Source organism: Penaeus vannamei, chromosome 33 (assembly GCF_042767895.1).
Source record: "Penaeus vannamei isolate JL-2024 chromosome 33, ASM4276789v1, whole genome shotgun sequence".
NCBI classification, from domain to species: domain Eukaryota; kingdom Metazoa; phylum Arthropoda; class Malacostraca; order Decapoda; family Penaeidae; genus Penaeus; species Penaeus vannamei.
In genome coordinates, this window is record NC_091581.1 from 301522 (window position 1) to 321521 (window position 20000).

General features: G+C 46.5%; 1 protein-coding gene across 21 annotated transcripts in view; it reads right to left on the reverse strand.

The window, feature by feature from the left end:
• LOC113806428 (nucleolar protein dao-5) overlaps nucleotides 1-20000 on the reverse strand; it is a 481722-nt gene that overhangs the window by 269231 nt on the left and 192491 nt on the right. For 15 of the 21 annotated variants that reach the window (XM_070145096.1, XM_070145085.1, XM_070145093.1 and 12 more), the window contains one exon: nucleotides 4676-5105. In XM_070145096.1, coding sequence (XP_070001197.1) covers nucleotides 4676-5105 — 430 coding nt within the window. Of the gene's footprint in view, nucleotides 1-4675; nucleotides 5106-5712; nucleotides 6055-19652; nucleotides 19727-20000 lie in introns of those variants that run through there. The other 6 variants (XM_070145105.1, XM_070145103.1, XM_070145101.1 and 3 more) reach the window with 2 other exon arrangements.

The following is a 20000-nucleotide window of genomic DNA, read 5'->3' on the forward strand; positions in this document are numbered from 1 at the left end:
CGTGCAATTCGGCATTTGGGATTTCTCTTCAATTCATTTTCCTCAGGTTTTCGCTACCCTTCCAACGTCATTATTGTCTTTGAATGTGCTATTAGTAATTAGGAAAATAAGTTCTATTCCTGAAAAATTACAATGATGCATTTTAGGACATTCTATTTATTATCGCCATACGAAGCAGGCAAACGGGCATAACCAGTCGAAATAATACCAAGAAATAATCCGGTAACTTCAACAGATACAAAAGTCGCCATTAAAAGAACAAAAATATCCATTCCATGTAAGGCAACACAGTTCTGGCAAAATGCTCGCCGAGGCACAACAAACTAACTTTCCTAAACTTTGCAAGGAATTCTGCTTTCTGCGCGGGAAAGTTATCTTCGGCAAATTAAATAAAGAGCCATTTTGTTTTGCTTCTGTCAAAGTTCACAGAACGAGAGCCGACGTTTACAGACTCTAAGCGTCCTTGGAGTGAACAGAAATTTTCCAGGTGAATAGGATGGATGAACAAAAAATAACACCTTTTCTTCTTTGTTTATGTCACACCTGGGTATACCGCCCCCCCCCCTTTTTGTGCACTGTAAATCGATATATGAGGAACATGGTAAGGGAACGAAAGCCTGATTTTTTCTGATCCAGTAATTAAACAATTTTGCACATTGTACCTGGCAAATATTCACCTTTGGCAAAGAAGAAAAGTAAATATATATATGTAAATATATATATGTAAATATATATATATATATATATATATGTAAATATATATATATATATATATATATATATATATATATATATGTAAATATATATATGTAAATATATATATATATATATATATATGTAAATATATATATATATATATATATATATATACATATATATATATCTTTCTTGGGTGAGCGATTTGCAACTGTTTAGCACCCATGTTTGCGAATCAACACTAAATCAACCGTCGATATTCTCGTAATCAAAGGAAATAAACCCATGAGCAAAAAACAAGTAAGCCCAAACAAATACTCCGTGCTAATCCTGTGCACCAACACAAGAAATTCACAAAGCCCTCCCTTAATCCGCCCTAAAGCCAAAGCCCTCGCCTGGATCTCATTCATCGATCTACTTTCTATCCACCCCCCCCCCCCCCCCCGCACACGTCGTAACTTCGCTTTCGGATGAGCGTTCGACCCTCGCGCCGCGGGAGACAGCGCCGCCTCCCAAGTTGGTCTGGCTGCGATTTCGCGGATCGGCCAAATCACGCGTTTTTTCACTCTCCTCATTGCATTTTATTATCATTGGTCCATTTGTCTTCGTCTCCGTGCTTTTAGCTGAGGGGTCGCCGTGCTTGGTTTAATAAGATTTTTTTTTCGTTTAAATGGCGTCATGAAAAATAGAAACTCCTATCTTAGTTTTAAAAAATGCAAAAGCGCCATTGATGACTGGCCCTTCACCTTTTGGCTTTTCTTCTATTGGTTCAGAGGGAGAGGAAAACTGGCGTGACATTCTCCTTTCTTCTGTTCATATTCTTTTTCATTCTTCGTCTCTTTTTTTCGTTTCGTTCCTCGTATTTGTTGTGCTTGTTTTCACTCTTCTTTTGCGAGTCACCGTTGCGTAAGACGACAGAAAGAATGGACACTCACAAACTGATCTTTCTCTCCACAAATATCACTCATTATCACGAACGAAACATTCTTTTGAAAGGTTCATCCATTTACCTTGTCTCGCCATGATGAGAGAGAAAAAAAACAATAGAAACAAAATGTCACGGATAACTAAGCATCGCCTTTGAATTTGCGAACAACGGCTGGGGGCGGCTGAGGGCGCCTCAACGTCTTAACGTCTTTATCACACGAGTATGAATCAGTAACTGAACGCATAATCTAATGAACCGTCACGCCGGCATTGCAGCTCGCACTCCTCTCTGCGGCTCGAGTGACAAGGCACGCGCTACGATGATGCAATCCCTGCTGCTCCTCGACAACTACTGTGGCCCTCGCCGCAGCCCTCGCCTCTGCCAAGTCGCGACACACGAAGTTTTGCTTACATTTTCGACGCAAGTTTCGAACGCCTTTCGCGGCAAGCGTGCGGTTCTGGTTATGTGTACGTGAACGTGAGAGAGTATGAGAAAGTGAGAGAGAGAGTGAGAGAGAGAGAGAGAGAGAGAGAGAGAGAGAGAGAGAGAGAGAGAGAGAGAGAGAGAGAGAGAGAGAGAGAGAGAGAGAGAGAGAGAGAGAGAGAGAGAGACGGAGGGACGGACGGAGGGAGGGATATATATATATATATATATATATATATATATGTATATATATATATATATATATATATATATATATATATATATATGTATATATGTATATATATAATATATATAATATATATATATATATATATATATATATATAGAGAGAGAGAGAGAGAGAGAGAGAGAGAGAGAGAGAGAGAGAGAGACAGAGAGAGAGAGAGAGAGAGAGAGAGAGAGAGAGAGAGAGAGAGAGAGAGAGAGAGAGAGAGAGAGGGAGGGAGGGAGGGAGGGAGGGAGGGAGGGAGGGAGGGAGGGAGGGAGGGAGGGAGGGAGAGGGAGAGGCGGAGAGGGAGAGAGAGAGAGAGAGGGAGGGAGGGACGGAGGGACGGAAGGAGAGATAGAGAGATAGATAGATAAATAGAGAGAGAGAGAGAGAGAGAGAGAGAGAGAGACAGAGAGAAAGAGAGAGAGAGAGAGAGAGAGAGAGAGAGAGAGAGAGAGAGAGAGAGAGAGAGAGAGAGAGAGGGGGGGAGGGAGGGAGAGGAAGAGAGAGGAAGAGGGAGAGAGGGAGAGAGAGAGAGAGAGAGAGAGAGAGAGAGAGAGAGAGAGAGAGAGAGAGAGAGAGAGAGAGAGAGAGAGAGAGAGAGAGAGAGAGAGAGAGAGAGAGAGAGAGAGAAAGAAAGAAATAAAGACAGAGAAACAGAGATAGACCAATAAACAATAAAAACAAACAAATATATACAGCTAGGCAGCTCGACAGAGGTAATTAGCCAAACAGACTTAATATAAAATACATTAACCAACAAAGCCTAATTATGCGCTGGTGCACTGAATCAGTCCCTAATCTTTTCCCTGAAATGTGTAGTTGCTCTGCTTTCAACAAGTTCTGCAAGCAAGAGAGACTGACTGTGAATGTTTCATGAGTGAGTAATAGAGTGAGTTGTGCGACTTGGTGTGGTGGAGGGAGGGAGGCAGAGAATGAGTGAGTGAGTTAGGGAAGGGAGGGAGGGAGGGATGTGATTTGAAGGAAGGGAGTGAGTGAGTGAGATGGTAAGTGAAAGAGTGAGTGAGTGAGTGGGTGGGTTAGTGAGGGAGGGAGGGAGTCATTGAGTGAGCGAGCGAAAGAGTAAGGGACAAGAAGAAAAAGAAGAGAAAGGAGGAGGATGAAGAGTAGAAGAGAAAGATGAAGAAGACGAAAAAGGAGGATGAGGAATAGATGAGAAAGGTGAATAGAAAAAAGAAGCAGAAAAATAAACGAAAACAGATGTTCAGTCTGAAATAAAAATTAAATTAAAAATACAAGTAGAAAGAGCAAGAAAACGACAACGAATAAAGATTCCGCCTAAGAAACAGCAGAACAAGAAAACGATTTGCTTATTTGGCCATTCAATTTCTCGGGCGGCGGAAAATCGAATCTACGAAATAAAATAATAAATCTGGTAAATTCTGTTTTTTTTTTCATTTTCGTTTCGTTCTCATTTTCCGAGATTTTTTATATCGTAAATCCGTAAAAGTTGTCCGGAGTGAAACGGGGCTGAAGGGACGGTGAATTAAGACTCCTTGCGAGGCCCTTTTAAGGAAATGATCTGATTAGCTCTTGTCAGCATGGAAGAGATATGAGGGATTAATTGGGTTAATCAGTTACTTAATTGGGATTGTAACTGTGTTAATTAATCTCCATTCATGTTAATTCAATTTCATTTCATCCACATTATTTCTTATGAAAAGATATAAGGGAATAATTAAATTAATCAATTTTATTTCGTCCACATTATTCCATACGAAAAAAATGCATAAAACAAGGAATAACGGAGTTAAACAAATCTCATTTTATCCACGTTATTCCACATGAGAAATATATAAGAGTTAATAACTGAGTTAATCTTCTTCCATCCCCGTTATTCCGTGGTTTCTCTCAGGGTACGTGGTTTCCATGATTTTCCTCAGCGGCCTCGTCTTCGCCTTCCGCCTCGACTTGCCAATAAGCAACGGATGATTTTTCTTCATTCCTCTCGAAGGGAAAAGGGCGAACTATAAATAAAAGCGGCCGAAGTTTAACGGCCAACTCGCACACATAAGGAAAGCATGGGGACATAAACTGCCAAATAAAAAAATTCACTTTTCGAACCCACAGAGATAAAGGTATTAGGTTCGGCGCGCCGTCAAGGCCGCTCGGGAGTTTTGCCTTATGGCCTCATCGCGGGTCTCGGCGCCAGCTGACCGCGGGCTCGACGTCGGGGATGTTAAGGCAATCAATCAACGTCTTAGTAATCACACGGCGTTTTCAAGTTTGGTTCATTATGTTTGCGAAATGCGTTTGTAAGAAAAAAATACTTCTTCGTCCTTAAGATACGCAAACACTTTTTTTTTTGCCATTTCATTAAATAAAATAACGTTTCTGTTACACGAAAAAATGAAATGAGTTTTCTGCCTCCTCCCTACCTGTGAGAGAGTCCTCGGAGAAGGTCGAGCCAAGGCTGGTGTTGCTAAGGCTCTGCGTCAAGGGTCGGTGATAGCTGTTGTCCAAGTCCTTGAGGAACAGCAGGTTCTCCTTCTCGAAGTCGCTCAGTTCCCGCCCGGTGGCGTCGGTGTGCGTGTCGGGCGAGGTCTCGCTGCTGCCGGGGTACGTGCTACCGGCGCTGTTGAAGCCGTCGCTGTAGGGGCCGTCCGAGTGCTGCAGGATCTGGCCCAGGCTAATGCTTCGGCGGTAGCGAGGATACTCGTGGAGGGAGGACGAGCTGGATCGTCCGTCATCTTGGTTAGAGGCGGCCTCGGACGCAAGGGCGAGTCTCGGGAGCGTGAGCGTGTCCCTCAGGGATCGCCTCTTGGAGGAGGCGCTCTGCGGGCATGTGCAAGTCAGCCCTGAGGAATCCTGCAGAGAAGAAAACGGGCGTTAACATCATCGGAAGAGAACGTGGGTTGAACGAAGGGTAACTACTGTAAAGTCCCTTCTAGTTTAACGTTGTGTTTATATTTGGATATCTTTTATATATGACCTAATGTTATTGAAATTTGAAAATGTTTTACAAGCTGTACACGTATGATGGCAAAATTCAGGTTAATCAATTCAAACTACTTTTACTGAATGATAAAACACATTAACAATATGCAGTAAATATAATCCAAAAAAAGTGGTAATATAATCCACAAAAAGTGGTAATATACCAACGTTCATGCCATGATACCTAATATTATAAATATCAAGACAAAAAATCGTTCTAAAGAAAACCAACCACGTGATAATCTCATGACTACACCACTGCACAGAGTATATGCCAATACCAGCCATTCAAATGCGTCACCATTTAGTATTCATCTTTTTTATATCTCGTTCACATTGCCATCATAAACTTATTCCACCTTCAGTAGAAGAAAAAGGTTAACACCAAAATAAGGACACTGCACAGACCCGAACAGCCTCCTCCCTCCCTTCCCGGCCCCCGCCCCACCGACCCCCTATCCACCTTCCTCCCACTTACGTAATCGGCCGAGTTCCTCCGGCGTCGAGTGAAGTACTTCTTGATGGCGAGCATGACGGTGGACATGAAGAACACAACGAAAACGGAGAACGGGAGGAGGAAGAGCACGAGGTCGAGGCTGCACAGGTCCCCGGGATGGCGCCAGGGCATGCTACACGCCCCTCGACCTCAAGGTGCCCATCGCGGCGCCTCCTCCTCGGGTGACACAGGAGACGCAACACTTCGGTCTTCGTTTTTATTTCTAATATGCCTGATTGACTCGTGCACTCCAGGTCTTAGGTCTGCGTTTCGTTGTGTTGCGTTTCCTGTTTTGCGTTCTGTGCGATCCACTAGAATGTCCCACTGATGGAATGACGCAAAGGGTGAAAATCACTTTTGGAAAGGAAACGCGGCAGATTCACTCTTGGTTAACAGGGGTGGCGGAGGCAGAGAACTTCATTTGCGTTTTCAAGTCATAAGGATATATGTTTGTCGATTTTGATTATTATTCTCTAAAAAGTGTGGACTTCGGTAAACACAAGTAACCATATATATGAACACAAACACATTAACGTGTACACAAAGATGAAAAAGAAAACAGCCACAGTAAGAACTGAAAATAAATGTTCCGTTTCGAACTCTTCACAAGTTCCCTTTCAAACGAATAATTAACCAAAATGGATAAAGGTCGTCTGGCGAGAAACTCGTGAGGAGTTCGAAACGTAACGTTTATTTTCAGTTCTTACTGTGGATGATCTTATTTTCATCATATGTATGTTCTTTATACGTCAGAAAAATAACTACAGTGTCTGACACCCAAAAATTGAACTTGAAGACACTCTTGCAAGGCAAAAAAATTGCTACAATAAATAAAAGCAAAAATAATGTGATTTGTTTATACGATTTCCCGAAGCCTTTTTAGCGAAGGAACTCAGAGGCGACTTAAGCGCCTCACGCCAGACTGCGCCGCGGGATGGCCTCGGGCATCCGGGCATCACGACGATAAGGAAGCCCCTGGCCTAATGCCACATGACCTGCCAAGGGCGACGCTTAATGAACTCCGTGCTGAGGTGCCGCGAGTTATGGCTCGTTCTGCTGCTCCACATGCTTATCAGGGGCTGTTTGTGTCGAGGTCGCTGATTGGCTCCTCGTTCCTCGCAGACGCTTCGGTGGTCACGTGGCAACGGCCAGACCCGCCCCCCCCCCCATGCGGCCGCCAAATGAGACCTATCTTTGATGTTACCAAGTTAGTGTTGCCATTGCACAGCCTCGGATGCAGCGGGAGACGGGAGATTTGTAGCTGCGAAGTCCGAGGGCGAGCGCGCTTCCCATCTGTCGTTCTGCCATACATCTCAATCCCATTTATTATTTCTTTTATATAACGCATGATTAACGTGATGCCCCGTCGAGACAAGGAGCCCTCAATGCCGCGCGACTCGAGCATTTAAGCCGGAGTGGGCACGCCATCCATCACCCAAGAGCCAGGGCATGGGCGGGGCACAGTCCGCCTAGCCCAGGGAAATATATCATACACGATCCATCCGCTGCCACGCTGGGAGGGTCTCCTTACCGGGCCGCTCCCCGCGTCCATCACTCACTCGCTAACGCCTCCCTCCCTCCCTCGCGCCTTCTCACTGACCCGCTGATTCAGCCCCTCCCTCACCCGCCCCACCTCCCCTCACCCCAACACTCCGCCACTCCACTGTGCTCCCCGCCCGTATAAGTCGAGAGACTCCTGCGTCCTGCGAGTCCTCCTGACACCCAAAGGACACCACGATTCGAGTCTTCCTTTTGTGTCCCGCGACCAGCAGGAGGAGAAGCCCCCCTCCCCCCGCTCTCGTGCCCCCTGCCCTCACCCCGCGCATAAGGCTAACTGCCCCATTAACACTGTCGCGTTGTCTCGTGTTCTCAGAGAGGACGATCGTGTACCCAGAGTGCCTCGAGCCCCAATGTCTTTATTCGCATCAGTGCCCACAACGCCAAGCGCACACTCGATGCGTTTTCTTTATTTCTTTCTTTCTATTTTTATTTCTTTTTACGCATCACACTAAAAACTACACAAGTCAACAGAACATATAACTGAATTCTTCGATGTGATATTTTTTTTTTTCTTAAGACGTTCTCTCGGGCATGCAGTCATGCAGTCAGACCCTCGACGGTTTCTATTCCTTCTTGCTCGAAGGTGTTTCTGAATGCTGCACGTACTCGTTCAGGATTTGAGAGTCCAGGAAAGTACACTAATCCATTAATATATTTTTGTGGCGCTTGCTAGGCGAAACAAAGACAAAAGATGCATATGATAAGGAAGACAATAAGATAAAATGTGTGAAGAAACTAATGCGACATCATAACTGAAAATGAAAAATGGAAACTAAAATAGAAATCAGAACTGAAAATAAATTTAAAGGTATATACTAGACAAACAATGAATTCAAAACATCCTCCACATTTATTGTACTAGAAAAAACTAAACTTGTAGACGCAGCAAAACCTGTCTTAAAGAGCATTTGAACTCTTGATCCTCACCACCGTCAGCACTTTTCCCTAAGCCTGTCTGATTTCATTCTCCAACACCCTCTAAATTTTCTTTCTGCCTTTCACGCTCTTTAATTCACCCACAAAAAGCAACCCAAGTAATATACGCTTGTCTGATTTCATTTTCTAACACTGGTTCGATTTTCATAAATCTTTACACGCTCTTCCAACCCACCCAAGCAAAAAACAACCAAGTGTCTATATTTTCCTGATTCCCTATTTCTAACGCCATCCAGCTTTTCCCATTGCTTTACACGCTCTCCAACGCACCTTCACATTATCAAGTGTCCATGCTTGTCTGGCTTCATCTTCCACGCACTCTAAGCAACGTGGGCGTCCACCCGAGGGTCTCGGGCCCCGCGCGGACAAGCCATCGGCCTCTTTTCTTTTTCACTCTCTTTTCCCCTTGTCCTTCTTCTTCTTCTCCTTCTCATTATTATTATTATTACTACATATTATCATTTTTATAATCATGATTATTGTGATCATTACGATAATTTTTATAATTTTCATTATCATTACCATGATCAATATTACTACTAATGCCATCCTTCCTCCTCATCTCTATCATCCTATTTTCACGCTCAGAGATACAAAGATCCTCGAGGAAAACACAGCAAGGTCAAGGACTCGTGGCTGACTCACGCTCGGGATCGTCTGTTCCCGGAAACAACCCGTCAGGTGAGAGCGGAGGATATGAGAGAGAGAGAGAGAGAGAGAGAGAGAGAGAGAGAGAGAGAGAGAGAGAGAGAGAGAGAGAGAGAGAGAGAGAGAGAGAGAGAGAGAGAGAGAGAGAGAGAGAGAGGGGGGGGGGAGAGAGAGAGAGGGAGGGAGAGAGTGCAACAAGGTCAAAGACAGACAGAGTCCGGGAGATAAACAGACAGAGAATACCGAGAGAAGAGAGGGCTTCAGAAACACCGTAGCTCAGGGTCACGGGGTCGAATGGCCACAGGTCATGACACCCAGCTTATAACAGTCACGATTTGAATAGCCAAATGCGGAAGGCACGGGGAGGGAGACTGGGCGAGGGAAGAGAGAAAGGGAGAAGGGGCAGCGGCGACAGGAAGAAACAAGGAAGAGAAGGAACAGGGAGAAATAAGGAGGGAAAGGATGTGTGAAATGAGGGAACAAGGAAAACGCAACAAATACAAGTGTGAAGAGTAAGATGTAAACAAAGAAATTGGAATCAGAAAATAGGAAAAGTATATAATGAAAACTGAAACGGTTCACGTGAATGAGGATCATCTGATTAAAAGTAAGAAGAGTTGCAGATAGATAAACGAGAGAGACGTCTTTTCTTGTCATTCATTTAGTCCTTTATTCATCTGCTTCACAGACAAACCCATTTACATCTTTCGATATGTTACAAAGGAGACCCAACAACACAAACCAGGACAAGGCAGACTATGAAGTGATCGCTCAGACAATGAAATCCCGCGTGCGGTTCCCGTGGAGTCGACGCCTTCCTTCCCGCCGCCCGCTTCTCCTTCCGAACAGGCGAGCTGTCCTTGCGGCGCCCTCGGCCCCCGCGGCGCCCGGAAGGAGCGGCGCGTGGGCTTATAAGGCGGGCGGGCGAGGGGCGTTTCGTAAACAAACTGCTGCAGCGAGTGTAAAGACTCGTTTTTCAATGGAATGGAACAAGAAAAAGAAAGACGGAGGAGGAAATCTACCCATTTGCTTGCATCGTGAAATATATATATATATATATATATATATATATATATATATATATATATATATATATATATATATATATATATTTATATTACATGTTTGTGTGTGTGTGTGTGTGTGTGTGTGTGTGTGTGTGTGTGTGTGTGTGGGTGTGTGTGTGTGTGTTTGTTTGTGTGTGTGTATGTGTGTGAGAGAGAGAGAAGGAGAGAGGAGAGAGAGAGAGAGAGAGAGAGAGAGAGAGAGAGAGAGAGAGAGAGAGAGAGAGAGAGAGAGAGATACGAACGTGCGTCGATTGTCACTTCAAAGAAGAGAAGGGAAGGGGATGGGGCGAGAGAAAGGTGTAGGGGAGTGAGTGAGGAGAAGTAAGAGAAGAAGGAAGAAAAGGAGGAGAAAGAGAATGAGAAGGTGAAGGAGAAGGAAAAGCGAAAAAGAGGAGGGGGGGCGGGGGGGAGGAAGCTCCCCAACGGGCGCCGGGTCCCGGGACCGGTTTGTTTACGTCTTGCTGCCCGGTGATAAGGAATGTTGCACACGTGTTGCCATACCTCATGCAGGCCTCCGCCCGGCCAGGCGACATGGCAATACTGCCTATGACGACTCTCATAATGAGTGCGAGGACGGCGAAGGCGGCGGCGCGGGAGGCGATGCTATCGACCCCGTGATGAACGGCGAGGCTTCGCGGGAGATGCAGCAGGATCGTCAAAAGGCGCCAATTTATCTCGCTTATCTCGGGACGGGTTTGCTGTGTTCGAACGGCGTGATTCGGGCGTGTTCGAACGAAGTGGCTCGCGGAAGCCATGCAGTCAGAAGGTGCTCGCGAATGGGAAAAAGACTGGGAGATCGTCTCCTCCATTAGCTTCCTGCATCTGATTTGCTTTTATTAAACGCTGGCATCGCCGACAGACTTCATTATCTTCTGTATTTGATTTACTTTTATGAATGGCATCACACACGGAGATAGCGATTCCTGCTTTTCTCTGGAGAGCGTTTCTGCTGTTAATAAACCCAATATAATTTCCCCGACGCATCTCGATGCCTCCATGATAACAATCCATTACTCTTTGCTTCCCATAAACATGCTCATTCATAGATTCAAAAAAGCCCGTTTTCTATAAGCTCCTACTATGATCCTAGACTTTGCTCGTTTTCTGTGATACCGAAGAGCTAATGAACAACCGAAACCTTTGTGTAAAACTAGATCTCCTACTTTGAAAAACTGAATTCATTTTCGGAAAACTTTTTTTTCGAAACCAACCTTTTTTAATCCTAGAACTTCTTATACACTAAAACTCTAAGGACATCGAACTCCCTCCTAAATCTCCTCTTTGACAATCCGACCCCTCGGAATCCCAATGCTTTCGTTTCCAATCAAATAAGTATCATAAAAAAATCCTAATACTCTCCTTCGGCTGGACCCCCCCCCCCCGCCACTCAGCTGATTAGCGCCACCGACCGGCAACATGGCGGCCGTGTTGCCCGCCGCAACACCCTTGTCTCCCTAAGCGGACCGTGATTGGGATGCAAATCAACGTCGATAATGAGATAGAGGATCTGCGAAGGATGCGGGAGACGTCCTGTAGCTGTCAAATTGGTGTCACTGGTCGTCCTGCGGCCTGCTCTTCATCGTCGTATCAGCTGTCGCACTCTCCTGCGTCCAATCTCTACCGACGAGGTTTTATCTGCATCCAACAGCTGGGTACACGTCTGCTGCTGCCTGTCCTTGTGATGTTTTCCTCTCGCTTTTATACACGTTTATTGTTGCCTATACTTGGGACACTTTCCTTTCTCTTTCATTTTGTTTTTTACTTTTCTTTTCCGCTTCTCTTCGCACACGCGAAAAAAAGCATCCGGATCTTCCTTCCTCGACTTCCGCACAGTCCGTAAAGATAAATGTCGAAAAGCGAGACTGAAAAATGAGTCACTTCGGGTCCCAGCCTTAGGAGGCGCCGGCTGGAGGGGCTTCGAGGAGGGCCTCTGCAGCGCCATCCGTCAGCGTCCCCGATGCACGAAGGAGCACGAAGGCGCCCGGGCCCGCTCGCCCCCCCCCCCCTCTCTCCTCTCATTTCCTTCTCTTCTTTTCTCTATCTAGCCTCGTTTCTTGCTTTCCCCTAAACCTCGCTATTCCTCTCCTTCTCTCATTTCCTCTCCTCTCCTCTCCTCTCCTCACTTCTCTCCTCTCATCACCTTCCATCCCATACCATCCCTTACTCGCCCCCTCCCCCCCCCTCCTCCCCATCGCTGCCTCCACCTCTTGTTTCCTGCTTATCTCCTTCGCACTCCCGTGACGGGACGACCTCTCTCTCTCTCTCTCTCTCCTCTCTCTCTCTCTCTCTCTCTCTCTCTCTCTCTCTCTCTCTCTCTCTCTCTCTCTCTCTCTCTCTCTCTCTCTCTCGTCCAAAGTAAGAGAAAGGAGGAGAAGGGAGGGAGGCGAGAGAGGGGAAGAGGGGCTAGGAGAAAGTGGGAAAAAGGGAGATCGGCAAAATAGGGAAGAAGGGAGATAGGTGAAATAGGAGAAGAATAAATGGCGAAAGAGTGGGGGAGGAGACAAGAAAATAGAGAAGGAGGGAGATAAGTGAAAAAGAATGGAAGGAAGGAAAGAAGGGAAATATGAAATAGAGAGACAATGGAGACAATCAGAAGAGTAAAGAAGGGAGATAAGAGAAAGGAAAGGGAGTCAGGCAGACGAAACGGATTACAAGAGACAACTAAGAGAGGAAGAAACAAGAGATATAAGAGAAAGGGAGATACCATCATGGAAGAGAGATAAGAAGCGAAAAATGAAGAGGAAGGAAAACAGCCGAGGGAAAGGGAGGTCAGGCGGGAGTGTGGGTTCCCACCGAAGAACCCGCCCGCGTATCACATGTCGAGCGTAAACTCCTTAAAAAAGAACTCGCTTTTAAAACACCAACAACAACGACTATATTTTGTGTCACAGCAACCCGAATAAATGCATAGGTATCTTCTACATACATCTAAGATATCGACAAGCCTAATTCACACCTATGAAAGTAAGAACCCCGCAATGAAGAAGAAGTTGAAGATGTACAAGGACAAGAAGAAGGATAAGAATAGGAAAAGGAAGAAGAGGAATACTACTATTACTAATAGTAATAACAATAATAATAATAATAATAATAATAATAATAATAATAATAAAGAAAACGGAGAAGAACATGAGCAAGAGGAACAAGAAAAAGAAAGAAGGAAAAAGAGAAAAAGAAGTAAACGGAATAGCATATGAGCCAGAACAGTAACTTTCCAACCCAGCTGAGCCTCCTCAGCACGGGGCTAGAATGTTCCTTGTGGCAGCCTCCGATGTGCAACCCAACATTAGCAGTATACATAAGCAACATTCCTGGCTGCAACACCGCCCTCACCTTCACCCACCACCCCACCCGCCCACCCGCCCACTCGCCGCGCGCCAGCTCCTACCTGTCGGTTTCCCTGCCTCTACCTGGTTCTTGTGTGTATGCGTAGCCTTCTCTCGTCCTCCTTCTCTGTCTCTCTCTCTTTCTTCTTTTCTGTTTTCGTCTGTCTGTCTTTCTGTCTCTTTTCCTTAACGCCTTCCCCACTTCTCTCACCTCCCTATGTCCATACCCGTATCCTTTCCCTCTTTATCTGACTATCTGTATGTCCGTCTCTTTCTTTCCTTCCCTTACCAATTAATCTTCGTCTACTTTCCGTGTACTCTTGCTTCCTATCAATCCATATCTTCCTTCCCCTACCTCTTCCTCTTCTTCTACCTCTCCTTCCACCTCTTCCTCTTCTTCTTCTACCTCTACTTCTACCTCTTCGTCTTCGCCTACTTCTACTTCTTCCTCTACCTCCGCCTCCACCTCTACCTCTCACTCCTCTCTATCCCTCTCGCGCAATCCCTCTCCAAGTCCACTCAAGCAACCTGCTTCTCGCCCCCAAGCAGCGTCTACGCCCCCGAAGCATTTCCGACCCGCGACCCGCGGCTTTCACTTGCACTACCGCTCCCGCCGCAGCGCTCTCATTGGAGCAGGAAAAGGAAGAGCTGTCTCTTTATGTTGCTCTTGTTGTTTGTAAGGGTCATAACCATTTTTTTTATGAAACAAATATTTCATTATCCTCATTACTTTTAATATCATCTTCATTATCACCAAAATATCCAGTATAACTCAATATTGTTCTTCTTGCAAATAAAATTATCATTAATATTATCAGTAAAAAACATCATTATATCAATCCCCAGACGGTGCAACGGCAGCAATAATGCTTAGTGTCTGTATCAGCGCGGGGTGTTGAGTGTGCATCTGGGATCGAGTATCTTGCAACTCGAGAGTCTCTCGTATAGACTGAACGGCGGCTTAAGTGAGTGACGAGGATGACGGCGATGACGGCCATCGTCGGAGCAAGGCAAAGTCGACGGCAGCGACGCCTTGCGCCACAGTTCCGCCTCAAGCTCCGACCCGCCGCGCACGGCCTCCTACGCGACCATGTCCACGTTCACAAAATGGGAACAGAAAATCGAAAAAAAGGCAACAGAAAATCGGGAAAAGAAAGTCATTCCCATCTGTTACATCTCCCCCTCCCTCCCCCACTACATCTCCCCCTCCCTCCCCCACTAAAAAATCGCACCCTACAGGTGCCGCGAACCAGTGCAAAATGACGCGCCGAAATCGCGAGCGACGGCGGGCGGCGGGGGGCGTGGGCGGGGGCGTGGGCGTGGGGGGGGGGGGAAGAAGCGTGGGCGTGGGTGGGGGGGGGGGAAGAAGCGCCGCCGATGATCCGGCTGCGATGGAGGTTCTTCCCCTCCTCGTCTGTCTGCCAGCGGTCTGTCTGGGGCTGCTTGTCTATTTGTGCGCGAGTATGCGTGTCTTTTTATCTACCTGTTTGTCTGTGTCTGTCAATATGTCTGTCTATCTTTGTATCTGTCTATCTGTCTAACTATGTATCTGTCTGTGTCTGTCTTTCTGTGTATCTGCCTGTCTGTCTCTCGCACTCGAAAGTGGTTTTCATTTATTTTATGCGACCGGTTTCTCCCTCTTTCCTCTCGGCTCTTTCTTACTAGTGTTTTTTTTTCTAAGGCTCTTCTTTTATCTTTCGCTTATCATCGCTTCTCTGACTAAAAAATGAAAACAGGTCCCGAAGATGGCGGAAGGAACATTCTTTCTGCGCCCTCCAACCCTCCCCCAAAATAATAATAGAAAAAAATAAAAATATAAAAATTAATATAATGATAATGATGATGATGATGATTATACTAATAATAATAGTGATGATGATAATGATAATGATAATGATAATGATAATAATAATAATAATAACAATATTGATAATAATAAGAAGAACAACAATAACAATGACAATGACAATAACAATAACAATGATGACAATGATAATGATGATGATGATAATAATGATAATTATAATAATAATAATGAACAGAAAAATATCAAAACCGGTCTCCTCCGCGCGTGCGCACGGAGACACCTCCTGCCGGCGGGTGGACGCGTCCTTCGCCTGCAACGCCCTTCCTCCCGTGCGATCGCAAGAGCGAAGCCGCCCTCCCTCGTGACGGCGGCGCCAGGCCCTTCCGCCCTTCTCGGCTCGCGCGCACGGGCTGTCCGGTTGCTCTCGGCAGCTCCCGTATCTGTGTGGTGGCTTGTTATCGCTTGTTATCTTACTTATTCTCTCCCGCCCCTTCCACGCCCTTTCGTTTCGGTTTGTTTGACCGGTTCCTCGACGGAAGCAGGTCGGAGTCGCGGTGCCTCGCGTGCATGGCAGGGTGTGGGGGGAGAGAGGGAGAGGGAGAGGGAGAGGGAGAGGGAGAGGGAGAGGGAGAGGGAGAGGGAGAGGGAGAGAGAGAGGGAGAGGGAGGGAGAGAGAGAGAGAGAGAGAGAGAGAGAGAGAGAGAGAGAGAGAGAGAGAGAGAGAAAGAGAGAGAGAAGAGAGAGAGAGAGAGAGAGAGAGAGAGAGAGAGAGAGAGAGAGAGAGAGAGAGAGAGAGAGAGAGAGAGAGAGAGAGAGAGAGAGAGAGAGAGAGAGAGAATCTTTTAAGACCTTGTTCGTATGCAAGGCTGACGCGGCTGCGACGGACCGCTCCTTGGCGAGCTCGGAGTCGGACGGCAAGGAACCGCGCAGGATCACCCGCGCCCGAAGCGAGAGTCGACCCCCGACGGGAATCGTTTTAACAAGCCGCGATAACCTGTGGCCGCCTGGACCCCATGTAGGGACTCGGCGCACTTTATGGCTCTCACGAACCCCCTTCGCCTGCCTATCTCTCCTCCTTCCTTCCCACCCCTCCTTCCTCCTTCCTATTCCTCCTTCCCATCCCTCCTTCCTATTCCTCCTTCCCATCCCTCCTCCCTCTTTCCTCCGTCCCATCTCTACTTCCTCTTTCCTCCGTCTCATTTCTCCTCCCTCCTCCCTCCTTCCCATCCTTCCTTCCTCTTTCCTCCGTCACTTCTCTCCTCCCTCCCTCCCTCCTTCCTATCTCTCCTCCCTCCTTACCTCCTTCCCATCCTTCCTCCCTCTTTCCTCCGTCCCATCTCTCCCCCTCCTTCCCTCCTTCCCATCCCTCCTCCTTCTTTCCTCCGTCCCATCTCTCTTCCCTCCTCCCTCTTTCCTCCGTCCCATCTCTCCTCCCTCCTTCCCTCCTCTCTCTTCCCTCCTTCCCATCCCTCCACCCTCTTTCCTCCGTCCCATCTCTCGTCCCTCCTTCCCATCCCTCCTCCCTCTTTCCTCCGTCCCATCTCTCCTCCCTCCTCCCTCCTTCCCCCCTTCCCATCCCTCCTCCCTGCTTCCCCTTCCCCTGCGCCTCCCCCTCCCACCTCGCACCGAACGCCACAGACAGGTCGACCTACGCGATCCCTCACAACGGAAGAAAAAGATAAAAAGGAAGGAAATTACGCAATGGCTTGTACACACGACGTGATTCTTTAATAAACATGAGTCTGATGAGAGCAACCCCGACCTCCGCCGCCTCGTCCTCTACTTTTACTTTGGCGATCACGCGGAGAAGCCATTAGGCCACTGGAGGGTCGTGTTGTGGAAAGGAACATTGCCTTTTCCAGGGTGGGGAGGGAGGGAGGGAGGGAGGAGAGGGCGAGAGAGAGAGAGAGAGAGAAAAGGGGAGGGAGAGAGAGACGAGAGGGGGAGAGGGAGAGGGAGACGAGAGGGGGAGAGGGAGACGAGAGGGGGAGACACAAAGGGCTCACGTCCGCCCAGCCCCGCGCCAGGCTGATCCCCAAACGGCCTCGCGGCGGCGGCTCAAGAGGCCACGAGGTCTACCCTGCCGTGGAAGCGTGACGTCACAGGAGAAAGTGAGGCCTGGGTACTCGATTTCCTCACGTAACTTCCAACCATAATTAATTTTCCGCTACACTTCGAGCCTTAACCGTGTAATGAATTTGGCGCGTTTGCCCGACGGAAAACAAAGGCGCCACGAGGCCTCGCAGGGCAGCGCCAACGTGCCATCCTAATTCCGTGAACATCGAGGCGTTCGCCGTTCCCAAGAGCCGTTCCGACGCGCCCGCGAAAGCATGATTGACCTCGAGACAAATTCGTCGCCGAGGAAGGTAAACAACACAATTCATCTTGCACATTAAATGTTAGCCATTTCTGATTTTATTAATGGAGATAATTGGCCATCTCGCCGAGTGAATTAAACCATGTAAATGTGATTCTCCACGCCCTCCTAAACAGGCGGGATTCGGACCTCGCCAAAGTGAACCGCCTCGAATCTCGGTTCGATTGGAAGCGATTAGGATGCGTCTCTCTCGGGGAAATGTCTCTCCTTGGAGTCAAATCCAATCGGCGGCGTCACGGATTCGCGTTAAAAATGAAGGGTGTTCTTTCTCGTCGCCATGGCCTTTTTCCCACGTTGGGTGAACTGGAAATGCTGTTCTTGCAATGATAGTTTTGAAGGATTCTCTCGATTATTTTCCAGAAATACTAAGGCAGTAATAATCGAGCGCAAATAATTTTATTTTCTTTACCAACGGGTGCAGTGACAGTGATAAAGTTCATATAAACACACACCCACACAAATATATATATATATTATATATATATATATATATATATATATATATATATATAAATATATAAATATATAAATATATAAATATATAAATATATAAATATATAAATATATAAATATATAAATATATAAATATATAAATATATATATATATATATATATATATATATATATATATATATATATATATATTTCCTATCTTAGTGAAAATGCCAATCCCATCGCATTTCCAGAAATGACTTCCTAGCCCGAATGGAGAATTCCGCTAAACAACAATTCTAGGTAAGCCATTTGCATATCGTATCCATTCCACACCCAAACAAAATATACAAATATATGCAAACGCATCCGCCAATCAAATAAGCACAGAGATGCACATTCACTTCACTCCACGGACAGCACTTATTGCACACACAGAAATGACGCAATAAATCAGATCAAAACTATTTATACGCGAGGCTTTCGGCAGGTGGATCGCTCCTCGAGCCAATCATCAGCCCGGCCTTGTTTGACCAAAACCCACTCGCGTTTCAAGAGCATGTTTATGTGACGCCTCGGTGACCTACATGCAAGGCCGTTATACAAATTGAAACCGATATATTTTAAATAAATGCATGCAAAGTGACGACAAAGAAGCTTGATACATTTAAATGAATAACTAAATACAAGGTGATTAACTAAAAGTTGAAATATAAAAAATCATATACAAATTGACTACAAAGAGATGTGTGATGTTCAGAATATTCAACAGCGATGGCCGCGCGGCGAGATGCTTTCCCTGCGATGAGGGAAGAGGAAAAGATCTCGAACTGCGTGCAAAGAAAGCGGGGAATGTCGCTGAAATCATTTCCCTTTCATTATCTATTCCTTTCTTCAGTTCCTTAATATTCGCTCAAAGCACATTAAAGAGCTATTACAAGAGTCGTGCAGTTGTGCGAAACTATATAATCTATCATCATTATTGTTGCATTAGCTCTGGTCTTGCTTATCGCAACACTGCGTTGTAAAATCATGATGACAGCATATTTTAAACACAATAAGCACAACCATATAGGCTACACGTGATATGAAAACGTAAAAATACATCAATTTTTAAATAAACAAGGGATTACTTCAAAATTGGATAATGCAATAAAAATAAAGTTTACAATATGACTGTTTACAACTATTTACAATACGACTTCGGCGGAGACTCAGATCCACTCGCAGCAAAATCATGAATGAAATACCTCACTCCATTGCAACACGAGTTACAATCACGAGTATATGTGAAATTGCACCATTGAAAAACAAACATTATAAACAAAGGTAATCACACGCATCCATCATGAAGTCACAGCCAGATAAAACTAAGCATGAAGCCACTGGGGGCCACGGACCCTGAACGTCTCGTCCGTGTTCCCATAATTCGTGTTTTCCATCACCCTGTTCGTCTTCCTGGCCGGCCTTTCTACCGTCCGTGTTTTCCGCCAGTCTGGTTCGAGCACCAAGTACTTTCCACCATCCCCGTTCGTGCGATACATTTTCCGCCAACCCGTCCGTGTTCCTGGGCGTTCTTCTCTTCTGCCTCCCCCGTTCGTTCTCCTGCGTGGACGTGTTCATGGACTCCTGTTCGTGTTCCTGAGCGTTCGTATTTCCGCCACCCCCGTTCGTGTTCCAGGGCAGTCCTGTTCTCAGGCGCCCCCGTTCGTGAACGTTTCGTATTTTCCGCCCTCTCTCTCGAGTTCCGCGCGCGCGCGCCAACACACCGCGGGTTCCTGGGCGCGACGCAGCTTCCCGCCCGCACCGGACTTGCACACCCACCACCAGCTGAAGGAACACTGAGTGAGGCAAGGAGACACCCCGCACGCCTCGCCTCAGCCTCTCCCGCCCACCCCCGCCTTCCCGGCCCCCGCCCGCCCTCGCCTCGGCGCCTTGGAGACCCTCTCAGGGAGCGCTACCTGTCCCGGTCCCGAGGCAGCCCATCGCCGTCCTTCATTCAGTAGCTTTTCTTTATAAGAAACAAGATGCATGATTTTCCTCTTTACAGGGTTTTTTCTAATAAGAAATAAAGATACATCATTTTCCTCTTTTCAACAACTTTTTTCTTAATAAGA